Below are 12,110 nucleotides of genomic sequence, written 5' to 3' on the forward strand. Positions count from 1 at the left end.
AATCATGATGTGGTTGTTTTTGTTGTTATATAATGAAATGGGCCAACATGCAGAAGCTCTGTATAACTCCATTACTTCCCAAATGATCAATGTGTGATATTATAAAAACCATCCATTGGTAAAAGGTCCAACATGCAGAACAGACCAATGGATTTTAATGAAACAGAGTACCAGAGATCGTTGCTATGGTTTCAGACTCTACATTCAGTTAACCTTTATGGATCTGCTGCTTGTCAAGTTCTGGAATATTTTCAAGATACTAAATTATCTGAGAAGGCTATTAAAACTTCTCCTTTTTCCAACTGAGTATCTGTGTGAGGCTAAATTTTCTTTCTATGCTTAATCCAAAACAACACTTCACAATAGCTCAAGTATAAAAGCAAATGTAAAAATCCAGCTGTCTTCTTTGAAGCCAGCTATTAAAAAGATTCATAAAAAGGAACACAATGCTCACTTCTCATGAAATCGTTTTTGCTTTGGAAAATATAGTTACTTTTCATTGAAAAGATGTCATTTTTGTGCACATGTGATGGCTTTATCAATTAAAATAAATAATGAATATTTTTAATTTCTTAGTTTTAATTTAATGTCATAAATATCAATAGATGGAGCTCCACAAACAAGGGAGCTTTGGGGACCTCAATAATTTTTAAAAATGCGAAGGATTTCTAAGACCAAAAAGTCGGAAACCACTGGGCTCTGTGAGGTTGAACAATTCTGTCAACAACACTACGAACCCCGCACCCAGTGGACGAATCTTCGAGTGGGTCTGTAGGTCAGCAGCAGCAAAGGCGACCCAGCTCTAGACACCACAGATGCCCAGCAGGCGGCTATTCTGAACAGGAGGGTAGAGCTCATCCACACCATGAAGAAACCCCCCAACTCTGCCTGTTGTTCAGACATGTTAGGAACACGTGCCCAGAGCCCGCTGGGGTTTCTGTCCAGTTTGGGGAGAGCTTCGCTGAACTACCCCCTAATGCAAACAGGTCATTCCATGGTACATAACACTCCACAACTCGGAAAGATAAGCCCCAGAGCCAGAATGAGTCTTCGAAGCTCAGAGGATGTCACAGAAGGAATAGGCAAATACCATAATCATACTCAAGCTCCAATCTCTTACACTTCAGGGAAACAAATGAGACCATTTGTACTTCAAAGCTGTATTTGAAACAGCTATCGAGAAGAAAAGACCACAGTGGGGAGCATTCAAAGGTCTTCCCCCCCACAAAAAAACCTGTAAGAAATACCAACCTGCCAATAGGTACTGACTAGATATTTGATTAGAGGCTGAGGAAGGCTATGGAGGTTGATAATGTTTCAGAGGAGATTTGGACATCAGGGCAGGGTCAAGTTCAGTGACTTCCGGTGACAGTGTTTAAGACTTGCAACATCAGGAGAGCTGGGAGTGGTTTTCCTCACCTGTGTCTTGTTGGGGTGAAGCTCCATGCCTGACACATAGAGGTGCTCACAGAACTCTGGATGAGGGAATGAAAATGTGCAGAAATAAATGGATGTCCAGGAGGACAAGTATAATCAACTCTTGGGTGTGAGAGCAAAGCACGGCTGGAGCTTTCCGGAGCCCCTAGAGGGGCGCCCTCCTCGGCAAAGCCATCCAGCTGTCATTCCCAGTGGCGCACTCTAACGCTCGCAGACTTATGGACTGAAAAATAGGACAAAGGGGTAAGTGTTTTATGGAGAGGAAAGACAAGGAAAGCAGGCTGGCCAAGTTCCAATGAGGATCTTCTTCTCTCAGGCATCAATGTCTAATCAGAGCCCTATTTCTGTGCTCTAAATATTATTACCATGTATAATGTATACTTTCTTGCCCAAATTTTTGAGAGAAAAATAAGGATGCACATTATACATGGGTAGTGCCTGCAATGCCTTGGATCTGTTCTTGTGTTTTGTAATTATTTGTTACATAAAATTTCTTGTACTATAATATGTTTAAAAATAAATGCGAGAATTCCTTTATAATATAAAAAAAACAAGTATCTAAATATAAATAAATAAGTAATTGAATAGAAAAATTAAAACAAAAGATTTTTTTTCCTGAAAGTTTGGGCCCAAAACATGGGTGCATGGTATATATGGTAAAATACGGTAACTGAAATGTCGGAATGAGGGTTACCTGTCTCTGATACAAACTTGTAAAATGAGTGTCTCTCTTCCTAAGGTCTGAGAGTTGTGATGAACTCAGTGCAAAATCAGGGGGCGCAAACACCAGTTTCTGGAACTCGCTTGTGTTATAACCAGAAGCGTAGGAGTCCTGGGCTGTAATGTACATACGGCATGGCGACTGTAGATAACAATACTGTGCTCTGTGTTTAAAAGATGCTGAGATGGTGGATCTTAAAAGTCCTCACAACAGGAAAAAAAGTGTGTAACTAGGTGGGGAGATGGGTGGTAACTAAACTTCCTGCAGTGACCACTCACGATCTACACATACATTGAATCACCTCACCGTGTGCACCTTAAACTCACGCGCTGTTAAATGTCGACTCTACCTCAATAAAGCTAGGGGGAAACGAACCCAAAACAAGCAGTTCCTGAACTACACGGAGCAGTCTGCCTGCCACTGACATGGATTTTCTCTTTCTCTGTGCTACTCATTTCACCCGTTCCATGACTTTCTTGCACTTTAGAATAAGAGGGTCCCTGAGAGCCTCGTCTCCAGGTATGATTCACGCTAAAGGAAGCCACGGAGCAGGGCCTGCGGAACCTCCTAAGCGTCTCTGAGAGGTATTGAGAACGGGGCCTCTCACGTCTCGGCCTCATGTCCACGGCATCCCTCAGTGTTACCGGCATCTCGTCTCAGGCCCCACCCCCAACCCTCTGGGTCGGATCTGCATTTTCACGAGATTCCCAAGTGATCTGTGTACACACTGCAGGGGAAGGTGTGCTGCCCAGACGCCATCAGGTCAAATCATTTGAACAGTTTCTAGCTGGTGTCTGGTTTCCCTTGCAGTGAACAGTGAGGCTGGATGTAAAGACCCTGAGCAAGCAATAAGGCTGGCTGTGATGCTGAGCGTCCTCCCAGGGACACTGTGGGGTGTCACCCAGCAGGAATAGGGCTGGTGTCACCCAGCAGGAGGAGCCACAGAACAGAAGCCCAGAAATCTCCCTTCATTCTTGTCCTGTCCCTACCACAGATTGGCTCCTGGGCTTTGGGCAAATAGTTTAAATCTCTCTTAGAGTTCGGTTTCCTGGTGTCAAAATAAAATAGGTAGAGAGGTCTCCAAAATCACCTCCTACTCTAAATCCTGTGACCCTGGAAATTATATCACCAGTGATATAATCCTGACCCTAATATATTTGGAGGGCCACCAGGAGACACCAGTGCCACGACTGTCTGTTAGCATTGGGAGGTACACTTCAACCTTCTGGAAAATGCTGCCGAATAGAAAGATGACAAAACATCTGTCCTTCGGGATATGATTTTACAATGATTACTTTAAGCAATTTATAATAAATGACATATATGTTGTCATATTTTTGTGCAGACAATAATATGACCATCCTTCTCTATACCATAATGATGGTTTTTTAAGTATATTAGTACCAAGAATTATAATTCAGGCAAATCAATGAACTTCTAGGCAGACTTGTTTTTTATGTGCTGAAAAGGTGACTGAGAGCTGGGCTGCATTACTTTTATGATTTCTGTGGCTATATTTCTGATCATTATTGTGCTATTTTGTATTATTCATAGAGTAATTTTTCTCTCCAAGGTCCACAATGCAGTTTCTACAAGTGAAATCTGTGGGAGAGAGCACCCTTCTTTTATTAGGAAATATATGTGTCTCAGACACCTTTGTTTTGAGACACATGTATTTGCTAATAAACACCTTTGCATTGCATCCAAGGTGCCTGTTCTCTGGCTCAAAAGTTTGTAATGAGCATATTCCATAAGCTCTTTACCTAGTCAAAAGAAAGGTTCCCACCACTACCCTTAGAACAATTTCATAGAATAAATGAGTCTCTTTCATCTGCATGCCCCTGACCATGGTTCCTCACTATTTTCCCAAACAAGATTCCACCCTGCCCATTTCTTGCTGTGTCTCGTTATCAACTTAAAGGAGAAAGCCTCCTTGGGGTAGGCAGAACCCCACAGACCTCACCCCACCACACAGAAAGGTGCCATCCTGAGCGTCTGTGATGCTGGGGTACAGCAAAGGCCTTTCCCCGATTCTTGGATGGGTGTCCTCTGCTATCCTCCCACCCTGTTTCTTTCTCACAAAGTTACCAGGTCACGGTCCCTTCTCAAGGTCTCATGAGGGCCTTTATGTTCATACTAATGACAGTCAAAAAGTTAGCTCTGAGAGCAGTGATGAGTGAAAGGATGAGACATCCGTTCCTGCCCTCCGGCACGTGGCTACTACTGCCCGACCTAAAGCGGAGTGCACAGAGGTTTCAAACTAACAGGAGGATGACATCAAAGTTTCCGTGGGTTCCAATTATTCTGACCTGTTTTGTGTGATGTGGTCCTCAGCGGTTCTTCCAGCATTCTGGGTCACACTGTCGGTGAGACTGCCTCAGATCAGAGCATATTTTCCAACTCATTACTTTAGAAAATTCACTATGGTCTTCCTGTATTTACCATAAAACTTAAATTGCATATCTAACTCAACACTCAGAGAACTGGTTTCTGTCATATTTTTGTTCTTTGATTTATTTTGTTCATTCGGTCCGTAGACAGTTTTTTTAGCATCTTCCATACGGACAGCACCCTGCTGTTTGTTACAATGGATGCAGAAAGAACCACGCACAAATCACAACATCAAGGAACTCACCCTCTGAGACTCCCCTGGGAAGCCCACTGATCCCACATCTGAGCTGGACATGTCTCTGAGCTCGCAGAACACACCTGTGAGGCTCTGCCAGAGCCCACGTCACCATATTTATTGCTCCAGCACCCTGACTCCGCAGCCTTCCAACTCTGTCTCAAAGGCCACATCTTATCTGGCAGTATGTGTGTCCCTGAGCCTCAGCCAGTACCAGGCACAGGACAGGCAATAACTCTGCGGTGAGGTGGGTGCACATAATCGTGGGTGTAAAGAATTCAAGCATACATCAATAGTCATGTGCCTCATAAGAAAAGTAAAACACAACAGGGTTTGAGAGGAGAGAGTCTACACTAGCGGACTGGGGACAGCTTCCGGATGCAAGAAGATTTTTGAGCTGAGCGTGAATTATGGTTAGGAAGGTTGGAGGGCAGGGGCAGGGGGTGGGGGTAGGGTCGTGCAGCAACCAAGGATTCCAGATGGAGGGAACAGTGGGAGCCAAATCAGGGAGACCTAAGGGAGGAGCCAGGGGGCTGCAGAGATTGTAGGGGGGGCCGAGGTTGGAAGCTGGAAGGGTGCTCATGTACCCAGCTTATGGCATGCAGGAATGAGATTGGGAATAAAGAAACCTCAGAAATGGGAATTTACTGCAAACCCTAACAAAGAGGCACATGCTTTTGAAACAGGAAAAAAGGTAAGTAGCGGGGAAGAGCAGTGTCGCCTGCCCAGACCACACTGGCTGGAGATCAAGGACAGTGGGTATTAACAAGTGATGGACAAAAAACAACTTCAGGTCAGTGATTTATACACCAAATACACCAAACCCAACCAGAAGAACTCAGCCATAGGAAGACTAGGACTTTCTAGAACTTGAGCCCTTGACTTCCAAGAGCCAGAGAGGGGGAATGAAGTTCAGGAATCTTCGGGAGCCCAACATGCCAGTGCTTTGCTCATGTACAGGCCCACACCTAGAGACAGAATTAAGGTGCAGACTCTAGAAGGAATTGGGAATGGCTCCCAGCTCAACTCTCTCTCAAAACACAGTCTGAGTAGTCAGCTGGAGTATCTGATCCAAATAGCCTACGGATGATAGATTCCTAAGGCAGGGGCTAGAGAGATTTCTAAGGAACCTTCCAGTATGGGAGGCCTGACCCCACTTATCTATCAATATAGACCAGGGCCAAGAAGTAAAAGAGTTTTGGGATATGTACTGAACCATTAATATGTGCTGAACCATTAAACCACTTATCAGCATTTATCTTTTTTATGAGTTCCGTATGACCTTGAATTTATTAGCAGTGAGATTCTTGAATTAAAAATGTTGCTTATTTGCTTTAGGGAATCAGCAAGAATGGGAAGATGATAAGCAATGCTCCCGAGACCTCTATTTCTAGAATTATGGTCTATAATCTACTTCTCCATCAGAATCACCAGGCTGCCTAACAAAAAGTATCATAATCCAAGAGAGGGACCTGGAACATGACTTTCTGTCAAGGGCCTCCAGAGAGTCTTAGGCAAACTAAATCTTAAAACTACAACTTTAATTTTGTGGGCAAGAGATGCAATTGAGTAGAAAGGGGGCAACAATGAATCAGAGAGAAAAATCTCGTGATGGTTAATTTTATATGTCAACTTGGCTGGGCCATGGTGCCTAGATATTTGGTCAAACATAATTCTGGATGGTTCTATGTGGGTGTTTTTTAATGAGATTTACATTTCAATCAGTGGACTTTGAGTAAAGCAGATTGTCCTACATAATGAGGGTAGGTTTCAACCAATCAGTTGAAGGCCAAATAGAACCAAAGGCTGATCTCCCCCGAGCAAGAGGGAATTCCTCCAACAGTGTTTGCACTTCATCTGCAACATCAGCTTTCCCTGGTTCATCAGCAGACTGTCTTTGGACTTGAACTGCAACTACTTCCTGAGTCTCCAGCCTGCCAGCCTCTCCCCAGTCAAATATTGAACTCACTACACTCCACAATGAGTGGATCCATAATAAGCCAATTCCTTAAAATAAATCATATAAATTTCTCCTATTGGTTCTGTTTCTTGAAGAACACTGACTAATACGCATCTCTTGCTCTTGCGAGGGATGGTCCATGGGACCTAACTGGATCTAAGGAAGACTTAAGGTCCCCCCCCCCAGCAAAGAGGGCTATGTGGCTCCCTAACACACCTTAAAGATAATTAAGGAGTCATCAAATAGGCAGCAGCCAACCTTGGTGACAATGTTCAAAGAGAAGCAGTAGCCAAGGGTACAATTTTTTTAGAAGGAAAAGAAAACTTCAGAATCATCCCTTGTAACAAAAGCCGTTTTCAAAAATAGAGCTCCTCACGGAGCTATAGAAAACATTTGAAAACACTTTCCCAGGACAGTGAGATATCTAAGAACAGCAAGCTTAAGCTTTATGACAAACCACCCAACAACTCGGAACTATGCAGTATCCTCCAGCCAAAGTAGAGTTGACAGGAAAGAAATGAGTCCCATTACCAAATGCGGGCAGTGTGGTAATAACAGAACTGCTTTTGTCTGGATGGACGATCTAGTAAAAAGTCATAAAAATGATTAGAAACAATAAGAATTAAACCACCATATAGTTCTTTCTGTTTTGTACTATAGAGTGGATTCTTGCACTGAGTGAAAGGCTAGGCTGTGTAACTTCTAATTTTAGGAAAGAGTAAAAGGAAACAAATGTGATGATAACTGTCTTGTTAGCAAATGACTCATAAATCATAACAACAATCACAAGAAGCCAGGGGAACTCAAGTAGACACAAAAGAGATGAACCTCCTTTCCATTCCCACTCCTGCCAATGGCAGTTTAACTCCCGCCATCTTTTTGTGAACTGTAGAAGTGGCTTCCAGACGTTTCTCTCCACGATAACACAGTGGTGAGTCTATGAATGGACATTGCAATTTCACACTAATCACTCTCTTACAGTCACCAGGGGTAATTAAAATGACTCAGATAAGATGACTGGCCACAATTTCTTTAAATTCACCGAGGATACATGTGGGCTTTGACCAAATCAACAACAACAGAGGCTCCATACTCTAGAAGCAACCTGTGTGGAGCTGGTGGTGGTGGTGGAAAGAGCAGGTGTCATTTCGGGCTGAGGCATGCAGAACTTTTCCAAGGAGCTGCTGCCCATAATGAAGACATGTTTTCTTTGCAATGATCTGTTAAAATTAGCATGGATTCCTTACTAAGGCTGTTGAGCCATTTTTTCGTGGAACACAAAGCACTTTGGCAAGGTTTTCCAAGTGACCTGCCAGGAGCTAACCACTCACCCTGCTTTTGCGACGATGAGTCAGTTCCAAAGCAGCAGGCAGAACTCTTAGCTAGAGCACTCATGCAGATGAGAGCCGTGTGCGGGCTGCGTGCCGGCAACATGGTGTTCAGGATAGCACAGTGACCATGGATGAAGTTTCCCTAGAAGTCTCATCCATTATAAGAGAAGCCTCACAAGGAATCTTAATCTCTTTGTCAGTCCAAACTTCTGAGAACAGCCCTCTAGTCCTTGCTTAAGACACTTGTCTTTGGCCGAATTGATTGTTTTGAGGGCTAATCAGGCCCCAGGACTGTTCACTGGGAAAAGAGTGAATTTGGGGAGGACCCAGGTGTCTCCTCTCCACAGCCTCACTGGGAAGGTCCAACACTCTTCTACTGTTGCCTCATCTTTTCTCAAGGGATCGTACCCTAGCCTAGACTGTCACAAAAAACACCAGTGCCCTTCCTTTTCGCCCATAAAATAAGTTGATAAATGAAGCATCCCTTCAAGAAAGAGAATCATTTGGGTCCAAGCTGGCTGAGACAGAGGGAGACAGACCCACAGGGCAGGCTCCGCTCAGTAAAGGAAGCCTCAGGCTTTGCCTCCAGGCTTTAAGCCAGGCAGCTCCCCTCCCCCGGGAATTTTGTCTTTGGCTTTGGTTTATGGTTGTGTTCCTTTTCTAAAATTTAGCAGAAATTATTATTTCCACTGCTTTCTTGGCTTCTGATGACATTTTGCCCCCTACAGGGGATATCTTACAGAAAAATGGTACATTTGAGCCACTGAAATATTGGCTAACATATATCAAAATCATGGGTTTTCCAAGATGACATGAACAATGCCTTTTGTCTCCATTCCTTCCACTTGTCCAAGTTCACACCACTGTTACCGAAGGGGCTGACACTGCCACAAGGAGGGGTCACCAAAGTGCTACCATTAAATTGGTCTAAAGCACATCACACTTTTTCTACTGTGGGACCCACTTTCACTTAACATAAACTCCAATGGAAATACGTGTAACACTGGGGAGAGGGAAATGGAGGCCAGGATGCCGGACACAGAAACAGCAAGTGGTAGGAAGAGTGGATGTGTCCTGGTGGAACAGGCCCCTTGTAAGGGGCAGAGTCTCCCTCTCCTGGCATGCTCAGGTGGAGCCTGGGGTCCATCTGCCAGTGACTTAAGGGAGCCCTAGACCAATGGCGATTGGCCTCAGAGGCTGCTGCAGTCCTGTGCTGGTCTGACTCCTGGACCTGTCACTAATCAGAAAATGAGGAGGAGGAACTGTCCTCAGCCCCTTCCCCTGGCCCCTGGCCCTTGGCCCTTGGCCCCTGCCCCTGGGAGCTGAGCCACTAACGAAAATGAGGGACAAGACTCAGGTCTTCCATAGTGTTGATGACACTGGTCCCCAAAGGTCAAAAGTAATGTCAACCTTCTCATCCCTGCCTCTTCTCCATCCCTTCTCTTATTTTTTTATATTTTATTGGGTTTCTTGGGGTGACAATGGTCAACAAAACCATATAGGTTTCAAGTGTACAACTCAACAAAAGATTGTCTGCACATTGCATTGTGCACCCACCACACAAAGTCAAGTCTCTCTCCATCCCCGTCCATCCTCCCTTTGCCCACATCCACCTCCCTCGATTCCCTGTTCCCTCTGCCTACCACCATCCTGTTGTCTGCATCTATGTGTCACATACATAGTTTGCTTAATCCCTTCACCTTTTTTCACCCAGACCCCCAACACACCTCCCCTCCGACAGCTGTCAGTCTTTTCTGTTTCTATTTTGTTTGTTAAATTATTTTGTTGATCAGAATCCACATATAAGTGAGATCACATGGTACTTGTCTTTCTCTGGCTGGCTTATTTCACTTAGTATAATTTCCCGGTCCATTCATGCTATCACAAAAGGTACAGTTTTCTTCTTTTTTATGGCCAAGTAGTATTCCATTGAGTAAATGTACCGCAGCTTTTTTATCCACTCATCTACTGATGGGAACTTATTTTCACCTCTGTAACTGTTGTTAGCACAAGGAAAATGAAGCCTAAGGAAGGAATTCTATAATAACTGGGAAGTAAATGACTCTGTGCTTACCTTTTCTTTCTTCCATTTCTCTTCATGCTGCTACCAGATATGATGACTTCTCACAAAATCTCTACTTTATACCAAAGCAAGAAGAGCTAGCACTGCACAAACTTATTATAATGACTTTAAAAACCACATAGATATTTATGTATCTGTATGTTGCCCTCTAGTATACAACTGAAATCAGAAATGTGGGAGGGCTTTTTTAATGCATTTATATAAATATATATATATATATTTAGAGCTACCTAGTTTCCCCTTACCTCTGATGGCTTTGTGATACATTTTCCTTTTCCAGAACATTCCAAATCATCTGCACGGCTCTCGCCTGGAACACAGGTGCTGGTCTTTACCACCAGAGTCAAGCGCAAAGCCACAATGGATTTAGTAACAGAATCGTTCACAAAACCTGAAAAAAATGGGACAAGAGCAAATGTGATGTTTTAGCAACAGTATTTTTACAAGACTATGTGTTTAATTGAGGCAGCATTCAAGTCTGGCAAACAAAACGAAATGCATTGAGTTAGGCAAAAGAATAAGGCTTCATTCCGACTGCAGGCCTTCCAGACAGGCCACTCTTCCCAGGCACCATGAGAAACACCCAAGGTCAACAAAAAGGAGTGGCCGTCAGTTCAGTCATCGCCTTACCTCCCTTTGCGCTGTTCCTGCCCTCATCCTCTGGGCGCCCCTTTGGCTCTTGAGTCTGTCCCTGCTCTAACATGTTGGAGTTCAGCTTCTCTGATTTAAACCCATCTTCTCCCAGGAACCCAGCTGCCTGCATCTCCCAACTCTTCTTCCTCCTGGCTCCTTGGGGTAGTCACAGCACTAGGTATCCCCGAAGGCCGACCCCCACTGCCAGCCTGCCCAAGCAGCGCTTGGTGCCTCCACAGGGGGGCATGCAACACAGGTCCATATTCTACGCTGGGTTTATCACTGAATATCCTACTTGATCACCAATCAGGCTACACAATATCAATTGAAGTTATGTGGCTTTAACCATCTAAAATTACAGGACCAACCGCAGTTGCATTTGATTGCAGTACCATCAATGTATCGTATTTATCATTCAATGATCTCTGTCCAGTATGGCTATTTACAGATAGTAAGTAGTAATAAATATGAAATAAATATAGCCTCCAACTGGAATAAAGATATAAATACTGTAAGTACTGTGTATCAATAATATCATTATTTCACTGAGAGTGTCCCTTTTTCTAATAAGAATATTATTTATTTATGTATAATTTTTAATTTCCAAATAAACAAGTTACAATGAATATACCTCCATCATCCAAGAGAGAACTCCTGTAGTACCTAAAAAAAAACACTCAAGGCAAGCTGGTGGAAGGATTCTAGAAAGCCGTGCCTCTCCGAGCCCCAATGTTCCCGTGTCTTAAGTGAGGATAATAGCCCCAAGTTAGGGTGACTGAAGAATTTATTATCAAAATGGAGACTCTTTTCAGATCAGAACAGGGTGCCTTTTATGATTATAGATGGACACAGGCATGCAGTGAGACTGTCTCAGGCAATGAGACAACATCATCACCGACTGCTCATGCCCTGAGGGACGTCAGAGACCAGGAATCTGCAAAGTGCCAAGTCTTACATGAATGCAAGAGGTCATTTTCACAGGCAGAGCATAGGTTCAAAACAGAGCAGACGATTTACTTCCGCTCACAAGCATCAAGGTGATGACAGGAAGTTCACGCAAGTCGGAGTGGAGTGAACATGCCTCAGCTTCCACTTCGGAATGAGGAGACCAGTGCTTGTTGGTGTCTCCGTAAAGACAGGCACTGCAGGGCTGAGTCAGAGGGGTACTGTACATCCACAGAGACTAGCTGTTTTCTTCTGAAGATTTCCTGTTGAAAACTTCGCAGTAAACTGGCTTTAGGACAGAAGGAATAGGATGATTTAGACGAAAGCACCTCCTTTGCAGAGCTCTCTACTTCCTCCAACAGGGCCCCACACTC

The 12,110-nt window shown here is 43.9% G+C and overlaps 1 protein-coding gene across 1 annotated transcript in view; it reads right to left on the reverse strand.

Moving 5' to 3' along the window:
- DNER (delta/notch like EGF repeat containing) overlaps positions 1-12,110 on the reverse strand; it is a 252,031-nt gene that overhangs the window by 110,735 nt on the left and 129,186 nt on the right. The window contains exon 5 of the mRNA XM_053919153.1: positions 10,404-10,549. Within this exon, the coding sequence (XP_053775128.1) occupies positions 10,404-10,549 (146 nt within the window). The remainder of the gene's footprint in view (positions 1-10,403; positions 10,550-12,110) is intronic.

The sequence above is a fragment of the Desmodus rotundus genome, chromosome 2 (assembly GCF_022682495.2).
Source record: "Desmodus rotundus isolate HL8 chromosome 2, HLdesRot8A.1, whole genome shotgun sequence".
Taxonomy (NCBI): Eukaryota; Metazoa; Chordata; class Mammalia; order Chiroptera; family Phyllostomidae; genus Desmodus; species Desmodus rotundus.